The 16,539-nt window shown below is 39.1% G+C and overlaps 1 protein-coding gene across 3 annotated transcripts in view; it reads left to right on the plus strand.

Annotated features, from left to right (window-relative positions):
• Positions 1-16,539, plus strand: part of LOC141508961 (RH-like protein) — a 45,227-nt gene that overhangs the window by 18,104 nt on the left and 10,584 nt on the right. For 2 of the 3 annotated variants that reach the window (XM_074218088.1, XM_074218090.1), the window contains exons 5-8: positions 11,208-11,374; positions 11,586-11,723; positions 12,698-12,831; positions 13,894-13,973. In XM_074218088.1, coding sequence (XP_074074189.1) covers positions 11,208-11,374; positions 11,586-11,723; positions 12,698-12,831; positions 13,894-13,973 — 519 coding nt within the window. The remainder of the gene's footprint in view (positions 1-11,207; positions 11,375-11,585; positions 11,724-12,697; positions 12,832-13,893; positions 13,974-16,539) is intronic. The other variant, XM_074218089.1, reaches the window with a different exon arrangement.

Genomic DNA, 16,539 nt, shown 5'->3' on the forward strand with positions numbered 1-16,539 from the left:
TGCTTTAAGGTTCTCAAAGTGTTTTACATACACCATTGCATTTTGTTGTCAAAACATTTCTGAGACAGGTGGTATTGTTTTACTATTATTCCTATTTTCAGGATGGAGAAATTAGCACAGAGAGGTTGTATGACTTGCCTAGGGTCAAATATCTAGTCTGAAGCAGGATTTGAACTCTTCCTGATTTCCACGCTGGCATTCTCCTCATTGCACCATCTTCCCCCTCACCCCCCCATGTAGGAATATAAGAAGAGAATGGGAGGAAGATGACATATATATATATATATATATATATATATATATATATATATATATATCTCATCATCATCATCATCATCTCTATTTTGTTTGCTACTGGAATCATCCTAAAAATATCTTTTCTAGATACATATGGATTCAGAGATAGATAAATATGGATTATAAGCTTAAAGTATGTAGTACATACATTTATGTAGTACAATCATAAAGAGTGCAAATGTGAAAGTTTGAAGGGCCATACATACAATAACAGGATAGCAACTTGTCCTGGGACTGTTTTTAGCTGAACTTCATCAAAGCAAAGATGTGGAAAATGAAAAAATAATAATGGTCCTCTCTATGCTGTTTTATGGTTTAAACTGTACTTTCTCATATATTCTCATCTAGTCCCTTGTGAAATGAGCAAGGGCAGGAATTATTGTTACCATTTTACAGAGGAGAAACCTGAGGTTCATTAAGAGGAAGGTCCTTATCCAATGTCACCCCACTAAACACAGGGCAGAGGTTGAATCAGAAGGCAGGTTTTTTCCTATAATACTGACTGGGACAAGTTACTGATTAAGATATCTTGAAAATCCTCATCAAGGTCTTGCAGTTCCTCAAACAAGATTTTTGTCTAAACTCTGAGCATTTTCCATTGGCTGTCCCCAGTGTCTAGAATGTCCTTGCTACTTCCCTCTACCTTCTGGCTTCCTTGAAATTCTAGTTTAAATCCCACCTTCGTTTGGAAGCCCTTCCCATTACCCCTGAATAATGATGCCTTCCCTCAATTGACTACCCTCAATTTATTCTTTACATATCTTATATGTACATGGTTGTTTGCATCTGGTCATCCCCTCCCTTTGACTGTGAGTTCCTGAGGACTGGGACTATCTTTTGTCTTTCTTTTTATTCCAAGGTTTAGCTTATCACCTAGCATACAGTAGGTGCTTGTCAATTCAACTTGATTAAGTCATTTTCTTTTGCTGGACCTCACTTCATCTTGAAAATGAGAGTGTTGGACTTGATATCTCTATGGTGTCTTCTAAAAACTGTCCATCCTATGAATCAATGATTGATTAATTGATGTCAGAAAGAAGAGTTGTTTCTTTCCCCTTCTGAGAAATTCCTTTTATTATGGAAGGAGCAATTGCTTTAGAGGGGTCTTGAGTAGTTTAGTATACCACTGGGGGATGGGGAGGAAAGAAACATTTCCCATTTAATTGTGTTTAGATGTTGGATAGTCTTAGAGAGAGGGAAATTCATAATGGGAACAAGATAGAGGGAGAAATTTTCTAAAGAACTTATGTCTACGTGGGAAGGAACATTCACTGTGGCCATCTTCCAAGCCAGTCTTTCCTTCTAGAACAAATCCATAAAGTGTAGCTGCTGGCTACTTGAGTTCAGTTCTGCCTATGAGGAATTCAGACTCAGGAAAAAAAACAAAAAATTTATTAAAATAAGTTACAACACAGGAAGGGATAAGGGGGAGGGAGATAGAGATAGAGATAGAGAGAGAGAGAGAGAGAGAGAGAGAGAGAGAGAGAGAGAGAGAGAGAAAGAGAGAGAGAGAGAAAAGCACAGCCAAGCAACATTGGCTAGGGCAACAGGTCAGAGAAGACTGTGGCCCTGAGCTGGAGTCCAAGCCAGGTTTTTATGCCTTGCTTCTCATCCAGAGGGCAAAAGGTGAGTCTCTTCCCCAGATCCCTTACTGGATCTGGAATTAGAGAGAGGGTAAAGCCTAAGGAGACCAGGATACAAATTTCATATTAAACACTGAATCAGTGGTTGGTAGTCAATTTACCTCTCCACCCAATTTCTACATTCACAATTCTCTTCCTATTTCCCCTGCATCATTCCCCCCCTCAAAATTATTTAGGACCCAGATTCTTCTGGGCCTGTCAGAGTCCATTTGGAGATGAATGAATTACAGAGAGGACTTCATTGAGGCAGGGTCCAGAGAACAATCAGCTGGCAAAGCTGGTTGGCATTCTGCAGAGTCTCAGAGATATACAGCTAGAGAAACAAAACTCAAGGGAAAAAAATTGAGCAAACAGAAACCAGAGATATTGTAACAGAGAAGGATATTTAACAGAGGTTCAATATTAGGAAAAACTAGAAGGTCTATAAGGGGCAAGAATTATACTTCATGATCCTAAGCCAGGATCAAAATACCTTTTTATAAGAACATGGGTTCTGATATAGCACAGATTTGTTGATGGATGCCACATATGATATAAACAAAAGCTCAAAAAATAGAATAAACAAGTATACTGAAAAAACATTTTAAAATTGCACATTTTGGGGCAGTTAGGTAGTGCAGTAGATAGAGCACTGGCCCTGGAGTCAGGAGGACCTGAGTTCAAATCCTGCCTCAGACATTTAATAATTACCTAGCTGTGTGACCTTGGGCAAGTCATTTAACTCCTTTGCCTTGCAAAACACAAAAACAACAACAAAAACAAAACTGCACATGTCCAAAAGGTAACTTGCAGCAAAAATTTTCTATTTTGTTTTGGCCATGTTTTGAATGAACAAAAATTCTAGTTGAAGAATGGATCTCTTCTTTAAAGCAGTTAAAAAATATACCAATAAGGCATTAACCTGATATAAACAGCCATATTGATATGTTTTTTCCTTAAGTGAACTTGTGGCAAAAAGTCACATCCTATGTTAAAAGGCCAAGACAAAAATACTGGTCCATTATTTAAAATTTAGAAGATAGAATTCCAATGGCTCACGGTCATTACTTAATTATGATGCACCTGAATGATCATGGCAATTTGCTATTACAGAGTAGAGAGGGACATGAGGACATGTTCCCTCATGAAGGCATACAGAGACAATCCTTTTCAGAGAGACAGGTGAGGGATTCCTTTAAGAGAAACCTATCCCAGTTGAGGTTAGGGTCGTTCTTTCAAAGATCACTTTATCTGCAGCATTTGACATCAAACCCCATAGAGCTAAATGACGTCATTGGCATATTATCTTTCTATTTGAACATACCTGATTAGGCAGATCAATTATCACTATGTTGCAATATAGCAATTGCCTATAACCAGAGCTTCAGGTGGCTTGAGCACTAAGGAGAACCAAGATTGTGCCAGGCTGTAATTTGGTATAAGAGAGCCAGGGAAAAAGATCATAATTTAATTGTTCATGTAGCTAAGGATAGTGCTATAAATGAAATTCAATAAACAGATTGAAATGTAAAATGCAAAAACTAATTGATATTTTTTATAAAATCAATTTTTTACAATGAACCCCTTTTGTTATTAACTAATATGGCAATTTAATATAATATAATAACTAATATAGCAGTTTAAAATAACTAAACATCTCCTTCTGGCTAGGAGTTTGTCCATCATCTCTATATTTCTCACATAACAATTAACTAGATTGCCACAGCAAAATCTCAAATTATCACCATTATTTTATCTTCTTCATGTTACATAGGTGCTTTTCCCCTCAAAGTAAATAACCACTTTAGTCCCAGTTTACATATATAGCTAGAAATATCTATACAGAAAACTTTTAACTACTGTCCATCTTCAAAAATGCAACTTTTTTGAATTACTTTCAGAATTCTTTTTTTCTTTTAGGTTTTTTTGCAAGGCAAATGGGGTTAAGTGTCTTGCCCAAGGCCACACAGCTAGGTAATTATTAACTGTCTAAGACCAGATTTGAACCCAGGTACTCCTGACTCCAGTGCCGGTGCTTTATCCACTGTGCCACCTAGCCACCCATACTTTCAGAATTCTTAAAAAACCATTAGAACATCTTAGGCAACCTTAAATTTCTAACATGTGTTATAGATTCTAATGCAATTAAACAATAGTAAAAACAACCAGGCATTCAAGTCAATTAACAACATGAGTGATTATTATTCATGAATCCACAGATTTATCCCAGAAGGGTTCATAATTTGTGATAGTTCCCTTAACACCCCTTCAAAGCAATGACATACTACTTCCAGGCTTTGCTATAACAGTATTCAAATAGCTTACATGTTCATAAGAGAACCAAACATTCTTAATATAATTTCTATGAAGTTACAAAAGAATATCACATAACTGATAAATACATATACATATATATTCCCTTCCATAAACATGTGATAAGAGACAAAGATTATTACAAAGATTATTATTCTTCCCTTACCAACAAAAGTCCTTGTGAGAGTGTTGACAATGTCTATCAATTTAACATCAAAACAGATCAGGTTACAAAATTTAGTACAATATTTCTCTTTCCCAAAAGAAATCAGTAAGTATATTATATATGATTCAATTATTCCCAAATTCCTTGACATACAATTATCCCAATTATATTTTCCTTCTTAATAACACACACACAAATTCTCAAGACTTGTTACAGAACTTTCAAAAGTGACTAAATTACTCTCGTTTAGCTCTCAGATAGTTTCTTTTTTTTAAAATACCTTTTCCTATCAAAGGCCTTCCCACCCTCTGTTCAAAGCCTCTTTGAGGGCCTGAAGTCTACATTTACTAAACCTTAAAGTCTCAATTAACCTAAGCTGAATACAGCCTCCAATCAATATTAGGTTAACAAAAAACTTAGCTCACAGCCAAAATCATTTCGCAAACTTTCAAATGGTATAAGGGGATAGGCTTAGATCCTAACTTCATTATTTACTTAAAATTAGACCCTTTCATGAGCAATAAAATTCAAAACCCAAACTAAAAGGAGTTACATTTACTCAGGTAATTGTAACTATTTCAGATTTGAATTACACACAGACACAGACACTGGCACAAAGACACAGAAATAATTCTTTTGTACAAAGGTTTTCCATCTCTCCAGGCCAGTAGAGAGATGTGAAACTGGTCCATTGAAGTTTAAACATACATGTATACACACATATATTTATATTATTTTTTGAATGTACTGATTAAGACCAGTCAAAAAATCATTTTTAGAATCAGTCAGAATTTCTTGAGGAACCTTATATATATTCATTAAGATTTTGAAGTAGATTAAGCTGGGGGGGGGGTGGAGCCAAGATGGCAGGATGAAAGCAGCATTGACCAGGAACTCCTTCCCCCCCAAACTCCAAAAACCAACAAATTATGACTCTAGCCAAAATTTAGAGGGGGTAGACAGAACCCACAGAAAGACAGAGTAATATGTTTTCCCAGTCCAAGATAACTTAGAAGTTCTGTGAGAAAGGTATGTTTCCACCCTAACAGCAACATGGGAGTGATGTTCAACCTTGAAGGACTTGCTCATTCCATCAGCGCAATAATTGGGAACAATTTTAGGCTGTCTGCAAAGGAGAGTGCCATCTGTATCCAGATAAGGAGCTGTGGAGTTTGAACAAAGTACAAGGACTATTCCCTTTAATTGGGGGGGAAAAAACAACAACCCAGATGTCTTATTGTTTGATTTGGTTACCTCTGAGAATTCTGTTGTCTTTAAGGATATGATTTCTCTCTCATCACACCCAATTTGGATCAAGGTACAGCATGGAAACAAAGTAAAGACTGACGGAGTGCTATCTGTGGGGTGGGGGTGGGGGGAGGGAAGAAAGATGGGGAAAATTGTAAAACTCAAATAATATCTTTAATAAAAATTAAAAAAAAAGAAAGAAAAAAAAGGTATGTTTCACCAGGATCGGGGGTTGGAAAAAAGCTGCAGCCGCAGCGCAACCCAACCCAGCCCAGACCAGAGGTCACTGGCAGCAGCTTGAAGGGGTGGGGAGAGAACTCTGCTACGCCAAAATGAGTGTGGAGTGAAGAGCACCGGCTGTAGAATCTGCAGTGAGAATCTGAGAAAGCAGCCCGCACCCCAGAGACAGTCAGGGTTCAGGGAAGACTGCAGAGATTTCTCTGCTCTCCCTCGGGGCAGGACTGCTGTTTTGCCTACACTCAGATCCAGGTTGCAGTTCGGGCTTCCATAGGAAGATAGCAGGATCCTCCTTATAGCTCCAGGGAAGAGGGAAATTGGGGGGGGGCATCTACATATCAAAGCACAGGCAAGAGAGCATAAGACCTTGGAGGAATAAAGGTCTCAGTGGGGTGTCACCCTGCCCCCCCCCCCAAAAAAAAACCCCAAAGCCTTGGAAGTGCTGTCTTGGGCTGAGGAAATGAGTAAACAACAGAAAAAGAAGAATCTGACCATGGAGAATTACTTTACTCCCATGGAAGATCAAAATGCATACTCAGATGATGACAAAATCGAAGCTTCTGTATCCAAAAGCTCCAAGAGAAATAGAAAATGGGCTTAGACTATGGATGAGCTCAAAAAGACTTTGAAAAGCAATTAAAGGAGGTGGAGGAAAAAATTGGGAAGAGAAATGAGAGTGATGCAGAAAAATCATGAATACCAAATCAACAGCTTGGTGAAAGATATACAAAACAATACTGAAGAAAATAATATGTTAAAAACCAGTTTAGGTGGCAGCTGGGTGGTGCAGTGGATAGAGCACCAGCCCTGGAGTCAGGAGTACCTGAGTTCAAATCTGGTCTCAGACACTTAATAATTACCTAGCTGTGTGGCCTCGGGCAAGCCACTTAACCCCACTGCCTTGCAAAAACTAAAAAAAAAAAAAAAAAAAAAAAAAAGCTTAAAAAAACAACCCAGTTTAGGCCTAATGCAAAGAGCAAAACAAAAGGCAAATGAAGAGAAGAATGTCTTAAAAAGCAGAATTGGCCAGCTGGAAAAGGAGATAAAAAAGCTCTCTGAAGAAAATAACTCCTTCAAATGCAGAATGGAACTAAAGGAAGCTGATGACTTTGCAAGAAATCAGGAAGAAATAAAACTCTTCCAAAAAAGCCAAAAATTAGATGAAAATGTGAAATATCTCATTGGAAAAACAACCAACCTCGAAAACAGATCCAGAAGAAATAGTTTAAAAATTATTGGGCTATCTGAAAGCCATGATCAGGAAAAGAACCTAGACTTCATTTTTCAAGAAATAATATAGCAAAATTGCCCTGAGATCCTAGAAGCAGAAGGTAAAATAGAAATAGAGAGAATTCATTAGTCACCTCCAGGAATATTATAGCCAAATTCCAAAACTCCCAAGTCAAAGAGAAAATTCTAAAAGCTGCCAGAAATAAACAATTCAACTACCAAGGCTCCATAGTCAGGATTACACAGGATCTGGCAGCATCTACATTAAGGGCTTGTAGGGATTGGAGTACAATATTCCAGAAGGCAAAAGATCTTGGTTTACAACTGAGAATCAACCACCCAGCAAAACTGAACATCCTCTTTCAGGGGAAAAGATGGATTTTCAATGAAACAGGGGACTTTCAAACTTTCCTATTGAAACAACCAGAGCTGAACAGAAAGTTTGATCTCCAAGTACAGGACTCTGGTGAACCATGGAAAAGATGGAAGAGGACTAACTATGAGGAATTTAATGATATTGAACTGTTTGTATTACTGCATGAGAAGAAGATACTGATAACTCATATGAACTTTCTCATTTTTAAGAGCAGTTAGAAGGAGCATATATAGACAGGGCACAGGAAGGAGTGGAATATAATGGTATAATATAGTAAAGAGATGGAGTCAATGGGTGATGAAGGAAAGTACTGGGCAGAAGGAAAATGAGGTGAAGAAGAAGCTAAGAAATTTCACATAAGAGGCAAGAAAAAGCTTTTTCAATGGAGTGGGAAGGGGGAAGGCAGGGGGGAGTGAGCAAACCTTCATTCTCATCAGAAATGGCTCAGAGAGGAAATAACACACATACTTAATAGGGTGAGGAAAACTATTTTACCCTAGAGAAAAATGAGAAGAAAGGGATGGAATAAGGAGGAATGGGGGGAGGGAAGGGCAGAATAGGTGATAGAAGAGAGGGAAGATCGAGGGAGAGGGTACTCAGATTCAACACACTTTTGGACAGCGCCAGGATGAATAGAATAAATGAGAGTGAGGAGAAGTGAAGTGGAGGTACAGCTAGTAATAGCAACTATGGGAAAAATATTGAAGCAACTTCTCTGGTGGACTTATGACAAAGAAAACAAAACTCACCCCAGAGACAGAGCCCTTGGAATCTGAACATAGACTGAAGTACATTTTTTTCTCTCTCTATTATTGAGGTTTCTCATCTTCTTGGGGGGGGGGTGTTACATTTACTTTTATAACATTTAATTTACATCAATGTATAGCATGGAAACAATGTAAAGACTATCAGCCTTCTGTGGAGGGGAGGAGGGAAGGGAGGGTGGGGGGAAAATTGTAAAATTCAAAACCTTACAAAAAATGATAGGCACATATTACTATTATATATAATTGGAAAATAAAATGTTAAGAACCCCCCCCAAAAAAAGATTTTGAAGTAGCCAACCAATGGTTAAAATCAAATGCATTCTTTTAGGTTTTGCAAGGCAATGGGGTTAAGTGACTTGCTGAAGGTCACACAGCTAGGTAATTAATGTCTGAGGCTGGATTTGAACTCAGGTCCTCCTGACTCCAGGGCTAATGCTCTATTGACTGAGCCACCTAGCTGCCCCTAAAATTGAATTCATTCTTAAGTAACTTCATAAAGTTCAAATCCAGTTACTCTATTACAGAGCTATGTTATTAGCACAGGCTTAATTAAAAGAGGAAATCTGAATTTCCTAGTCCCAGAAAAAGTTGTCTTCTGCCCCTCTCTTTTTTTCTTAACCATGAGGCTTCTCAATCAATCTGCCCATTTCAATCAACCTTGCCCCTCCCAAGGGTGGGACTTTCTCAGCCCAGCTAGATGGGACTTGGAATTGATAATCACATGTAGCCTAAGGAAAAACATGGTCCCTGCCCACAATGGGGCTAAAACAAGCTCTGGGGATCTTACTCTTCCTGAAGTGAAGCATGCATTCCATCTGAGACACAGGTTTGAATTTTGAAGTTCTAAAGAGGAAGATGTTCCTTCTCCTTCCTCCCTCATCCTACAGAGGGTGGGGGCTGCAGAGAATGAGAGAGCATTTCAAAGAGAAAGAGAGAAAGAGAATTCCACCCAAAGAGAATTTCCAGGAGCTCAGGTGTTTTGCCAATCAAATCTAATCCCTTTCAAGTAACAAGCACACACCTGGGGGGAATCCTTGGTACCAAGTTTTCCCCATATTTTAATTCTCTGTCAATTTATAGGTAGGCAAACATGTCACCTGAACAAACGCCAAATGTGGGGTATAAACCAAACACACCTCAGAACTGCCAGCACTAGTCAGTCTGAAAACAATAAGGCAGGCTCACATAAGGGTGGCCGAAAACACCACATGGGATCAGCTGGCTCCCCACAAAACTCAACCTTTTTTCCATTTTCCAGAAAAAGGAAAACACAGAAGGAAAGCTTAGGGGTCCAATAGTTTTCCTTCTTTTCTAAAACTCTAGGATCTAAAAAAAAGGAGTGTGCTTCTCACCTATGCTTAATCCAATTTCCCAAGTCTGAGCAAAGTCTCTTGGTTGTCTTGACATTATGTAGCCACTGGCTACTTGAGTTAGGTTCTGCCTATGAGGAATCATTATTCAGACTGGGGAAAGCAAGGGTAGAAATAAGACAAAAACTTATTAAAAGAAGTTACAACACATAGGAACAGATGGAGGGAGAGAGAGAGAGAGAGAGCGCCAAGCAGCACTGGCTGGACCACAGGTCACAGAAGACTGTGGCTCTGAGTTGGAGATCAACCCAGGTTTTTATGTCTTGCCTCTCATCCAGAGGGCAAAAGGTGAACTCACTTCCCATTACTGGATCTGCAATTAGATGTCAGTAGAAGCCTTAGGAGATCAGGTTACAAATTTTACAATAAACAATGAATCAATCATAGTTGATTTATATCTCAAGAGTAGGTGGTAGTCAATTTACATTTCTACCCAATTTGTACATTTACAATTCTCTTCATCTTTCCCCTGCATCAATAGGAGAAAGAATCAAAAACTTTTAAATATTTTTCAAATGCAAAAGAGCATATAATGTGGCGTAATGGATAAAACACTAGCCTTGGAGTCAGGAGTACCTGGGTTCAAATCTGGTCTCAGACATGTAATAATTGCCTAGCTGTGTGGCCTTGGGCAAGCCATTTAACCCCATTTGCCTTGCAAAAACCTAAAAAAAAAAAGAGAGAGAATATAATGAAAAGAACCCCAGACTAGGTGAGGTGCATGAAATTTAACCTAGAATATTCATCTCTATGAATAGAATAGCTTTGGTGCTTTTTTTCATCTGTTAAATGCAGAAGTTGCACTTGGATGACTCAAAAGCTTTGACATTCCATGTTCTAAGGTCCCTCCAGCTCTAGCATTCTATTTTCTATTTTTCCAGCTGACATCCTGTGTTCTAAGGGCCCTCCAAGTTCTGACATTCTGTGTTTTAAGGGTTCTAAAGCTTTGACTTTTTGTGTTCTAAGGTTCCCTCCCAGCTCTGGGGCCCTCTTGGATTGTATATTGTTTATTTTAAGGCTCCTTCCAGTCCTGACAGTGGTCTCCCATTTTTTTTTATCACATACCCTGTCAGTAAAAATGATCTGAGCACATACTCCCAACATAAGTATAATTATGTATTCATTTATAAATTATGTATAAGCACTATGTACCTCCCACTCTGTTCCACCCAAAACAAAGATGGAGAGGGAAGGGGCTCTCACTCACTGGTCAGTGAGTTGGATAGCTTGTTTCCAACATGATATTATTTGGGAGTTGGAAGACAGCAGGTAATTTGAGAGTAAAGGAGCGATTTTCCTAATGGCAACTGGGTAGCTGCCACTGTATGTGCCCATGTGGTGTTTGAACTCTAACTTTCCTGAGGAGAACTGCTAGGGCATAAAAAAGATGGTGCTGAGTGGTGGGGTGCAGGAAGGGAGTTTGGGAGTTTGTATATGTATTTGATTTTCCGAGGCTTCTTAAGGCTTTCTAATATCCTGTGTTCTGTGACCCCCTTGCACCTCTAACATTCCATATTTGAATCTGACTAGTTTATTTATAACAAGAGACACTTTCTGTCTATTGCCATCTATATCTCCCAGGTATCCTTTTCATGTGGATCTTCTGGCCAACCTTCAATTCTGCCCTGCTAAAATACTCCAGTGAGAAGGAAGCTGCTGTGTATAATACTTATTATGCCCTTGCTGTTAGTGCGGTGGTCGCGATGTCATTTTCAGCTGCAACGCACTCAGATGGGAAAATCAGTATGGTAAGACAAGGGCATGTAAAACCTCATGGAAACCCACCCACCCACCCACCCACTTCAGGGCTTTTGCTCTTCAAATGCTGCCCTCAGCTCTCAACCCCGTCTTAATGCCAGTTGACTTGGACAGCATGAATGAAGACATTGGGTACCTTTGCTGTTGGTGTTGGGTTTCTTTATGTCTCAGTTTCCTCAAGTGTGAACTATTTTTCTACAGACCCATGTCCACAGAGCAATGTTGGCCGGAGGGGTCGCTGTGGGGGTCGCCACCAACCTCATCCAAACGCCTTGGATTGCTATGGTGCTGGGGTTTCTTGGGGGCATGATCTCCTTCTTAGGATCCAAGTACTTGTCGGTAATGGTACAGCAGGTTTATGAGCTTGAGGTTGAATGCTCATGGAAGAAGTATTTTGTTGACCCTAGATCCAATAATCTTGTTTGATATATAGGGAAACAGGCACAGGGAGGTAAACTACCTCACTGAAGATAATATAGGTAAGTATGCTTATAGAGATTGTGAAAAGGCTTTGAATGCCAGAGCGAGAAACTTGCATTTTCATTTTGGGGGGATCTTCAAAGTTTTTTCTTTTAAATTAAATGAATTTTTATTGCTACCTACATTTCTCTTCCCCTTCTCAGGGAGCTATTCTTTATGACAAAGAATAAAAAAGGCATAAACAGCTTTAGTGAAACCTACTGATATGTGGAAAAAATCTGACATGAGAGGCACCCATTGGTACCCTCCCTTTGTAAATAGTGTGGGGAAGCTGCATTCCCATAGCTTTCTGGGACCAAACTTGGTCATCATACTTTTAAAAATATGTTTATATTTATTTTGTCAAATTCTTCCCAATTACATGGAAATATTTTTAATATTCATTTTTTAAAAATTTGAGATTCAAATTCTCTCCCTCACACCCTTTGAGAGGCATGTGATATGATATTGATTATACATTAGGGTAATTTTAAAACATTGAAATAACAATGGCTTCCTTTACATTGTCTCCATTTTCATTGTTGTAGTCATCACTTGCATTTTCTTAGTTCTGTTTACTTTACTTTACATCAAGAGTCTGCCTTTTTAATAAAACAGGCAAAGGGGGAACCCTTGAAGCTATTTGTTCCAGGAATGAGTGACATGATCACACCTGTGCCCTCAGAAAATCTGGCTCCAAGGTCAGAATAGATTGAGGGGAGAGAAGGCTAAATTTAGATAGGAGCCTTACAATGAGAAAAGTGAATCTGTGAGTGTGAGGAGATATGACTCAGGTAGAGCAGGACTCTTCATCCCCACCTGGGATCTGGTCTTCATCATTTTTCTCTTCCTAGGGATGTTTTACCCGGGTCATTGAGCTTCATGATACCTGTGAAGTTCATTCTACCTTCGGATTACCAGGACTGCTGGGAGGGCTAACCTACATTCTGTTGGAGACTGAGCAAGCTAGTTGGACCAACTCATCCATGTAGGTCCCTTGGTTCTTTCTCAGGGATGCTTCATTCAGAAAAAAAGCACAGCTAGACCCGAAGAATGCAAACTGTCCTGTGGATTTTTAAATCCATAGGATTATAGAATCTTAGATCTGAGAATTGGGAGGAAATTTATTTATTTATTTGAGGCAGCCCAGTTTAGTGAGAAGACTTGGAATCAGAAAGATCTGAGTTCAAATCCTGCCTTAGACCTGTACAAGCTGTGTGACCTTGGACAAATCACTTCCCCTCTTCTCTGTAAAATGAGAGAATTGAACTAGTGATTATGTAATCATTAAGATTCATTCAAACACCAAGGACTGTCAAGTGATTTCTTCATAAAAATTTCTGAGCAGGTGAGGCAAGAATTATTATCCCATTTTAAAGAGAAAGAAACTGAGGCTCTGAGGTTATAGAATTACTAAGAATCTGAACAAAATTTAAAATACACACACACACACACACACACACACACACACAGAGTCCTCACCTAAAAACAGGAACTTCTCAATAGGAGAACAAAATCAGAAATTCTGTTTGGTGGTTTGCCCTGATAAGAATTTCCCCTCTTGGGGCAGCTAGGGCGCAGTGGATAAAGCACCGGCCCTGGAGTCAGGAGTACCTGGGTTCAAATCCAGTCTCAGACACTACACTTAATAATTACCTAGCTGTGTGGCCTTGGGCAAGCCACTTAATAATTACCTAGCTGTGTGGCCTTGGGCAAGCCACTTAATAATTACCTAGCTGTGTGGCCTTGGGCAAGCCACTTAACCCCGTTTGCCTTGCAAAAACCTAAAAAAAAAAAAAAAAAAAAAAGAAGAAAAAAAAAGAATTTCCCCTCTTTTCCCCATTCCCCAAGTTCAGATTACTGGTGGCTTCTGGGATAAATGGGAAATGTCAAGATGCCAGTTCCCCACTCACCCCACACCCGACCTATAATCCTGACAGGTCATCTATACATCAACAGCAAAACTCAGACAGTGTTTCGCTTGTCATTGAGGGAAACATGAGGCAGCCTAAAACCCGAGTGTGAATGCATCTGTTTTGTCCCCGTTCAGGGTTGGCTTTCAAATCCTGTTGTCAGCTGGCTGTCTCAGCCTGTTCATAGCTATGGGTTTGGCAGGAGGTATCCTAACAGGTCAGTATGACCCTCACTTTTTTTTTCTTTTATTTTCAAAAAGATCAATTTTATTTGCCTTGTGTCTATATACTTATTGCTTTATAATATAACATGTTATTATATTTTATATATTATTACATTATGTTATTGTATTTAATATATTTATATACTATACAAGTAAGAAAGAGGGGAAAAGTTTTAGTGCAATTGTAAACATTAAAGATTATTATGTTATATGTTATAACATAATGCTATATATTATAGATTATTATATTATGTTATTGTATTTAATATATTTATATTATTATATATCATACATATATAGAGTGTCTCAAAAGTCTTAGTGAAATTGTAAGCATTAAAAGGATTATTAAGCTTATAACTTGCACTAAGATTTTTGGGATACATTAGGAGTACAGTCTTCCAAGCATCCATTTGTTATCAGAATCACAGTAGAAGGAAAACTTGTCTCACCAACTAGGCTCCCTTGGGAACTGTTCTCAGCAACTAGCCATCTGTTAGGTAAGTCTGCCACTGGGCACAAAAGTCAGTGCCCTACAGAATGTGGCAAATATCTTTCTCTGAGCCATCTTAGGAGGTTTAGACCCACCATCTGGGAATCTGAGGCAATGAACTTGTCTGTCCATGAGAGACCTGCTGCTCAATTCCCTCAATGCTACTTCTCCTTTGTCTTCTCCCAGAGTTATGAGGTTGGTCAAACCAAAAGATTGACCACCTATTAAGTGCAAGCTAACTCTGGAAAGAGGGGAATATGAGAGTTCTGATAGACAGAAAGAGATGATGAGCATTACTGTTGCCTTTTAAAAAGTCCCTTGGTCATACACATCTTCTGCCAACCCTCATCTCAATTCAGGTTCCTGAGTCCCACACCCACCATCTTGTCAACATCTTCTAGCTTGTTGGACAGTAAAGGGAAAACAGGTACTGGTTGTCTAGTAGGAGGCCACTGCTGGAAGTTCTAGACATATTAGAGGAGGACTTTGGAGAAAGAAAAATATTTTAAAAATATTAAAAAATTCTTTCAATGGTCTATGATTTCAATCAGGGTAGGCATTTTATCCACCTTAGAAAATTCCACCTGTCTTATGTCTTAGAAGATTACTTCATGAGACAACTTCTTTAAAATCGAGTCCTCTGGGGATGAACTTTATGGAACTTAGTTAGACTGGTCTTAGGAAAAACAGGCACAAGCTGAGAACCTTTCTAGCTTGGCAGGATCTCCAGGATCTTGTACTTAGTTGTAAAATCTTCAAGAATTCTCTGAGGAAAAGGGTACATTCACAACATATGGAGACATGAACACAGAACTTCCTTGGAGGGGTGACATTAATAGCAACAACAAAGTAATTATGATAACCAACAACAGGTGGCATCAGCATCCGACTACCTTGGTGAGACAATAACAAGAAAACAACTGACATAAGCCTGTAACTTTGGTGGAGGGAGCAAAACAACAACAGCAGCAGCAATACTACAACAGCCATTGACATTCACTCTAAGAGAGCAGTATGGCTTGTCTTTTAGAAATTTCTTAAATGTCCCCAAGACTCCTGTGAAAGAAAGGGGCTATCTTTTTAATGCCAACATTCTACTGGGGTTGATTTATGGAACGCGGAACACACCAGTTTCTGAAAAATTAACAATGAATATCATATACTGGAGGCAATGGAGTGGTTGAGGCAAGCAGGCTATAACACAAAACCAATGGGGAAATTCTGAAGAATAGGAGTCTAAAGTGTCATCAAGGAATTGAATGATAGGAAGAGAAGAGGAGCTGGTCAGGGTGAAGGGTGGACAGCTGGAAGGCTGGTCCTTTGGTCCTTCTGTAGTGTCTGAGGAACGTATAGAAGATCTCCAGTATGGTGGGGGAACCTCTTCTGGGGAACTTATGGGAAGGTCTGGACAAGAGTTACCCAGCATGGGCAGGCCAAGATAGGCTGTGATCTGTATTGCTGGAAGGAACAGTGATGAGATCACAGATCCATGGCTTGTAAAGCACTTTGCTTATTTGATATTATCCCATTTTCAAATGGGAAGGAAATGACACCCAGAGAAGAAAAGAAACTATTTATTAAGCCCTTACTGTGAAGTGTTTTACAAATATTTCATTTGATCTTTACAACAACAACCCTGGAAGGCAGGTGCTTATTTGTCAATCATCACTTTATAGATGAGGAAACTGAGGCAAACAGAGGTTAGGTGACTTGCCCCAGGGTCACACAGTTAGACAGTCTGAGGCTGAATCTGAACTCAATTCCTCCTGTCTCCAGGCCTGTTGCTCTAGCCACTATGTACCTAGCTGCCTCCAGCAATTAGAAGTTAGAAGTTTAATTTGGATTTATAGTTAGAGGACCTGAGCTCTAGCTTTGTTTCTGTTATTTGCTCCCAGTGCTTAGGATAGGGCCAGGCACATGGTAGGTTCATTTGACTTGTTGACTTCTGTGATCTTGATTAAGCAAGTCACTGGACATTTTGAGGCTTCAGTTTCTTTATTTGTATATAGTAAGGGGACTGGATTTAGATGATCTCTGAGATTCAATTCAGCCCACTGTGTGCCTGGCAA

The sequence above is a fragment of the Macrotis lagotis genome, chromosome 1 (genome assembly GCF_037893015.1).
Source record: "Macrotis lagotis isolate mMagLag1 chromosome 1, bilby.v1.9.chrom.fasta, whole genome shotgun sequence".
Lineage (NCBI taxonomy): Eukaryota > Metazoa > Chordata > Mammalia > Peramelemorphia > Peramelidae > Macrotis > Macrotis lagotis.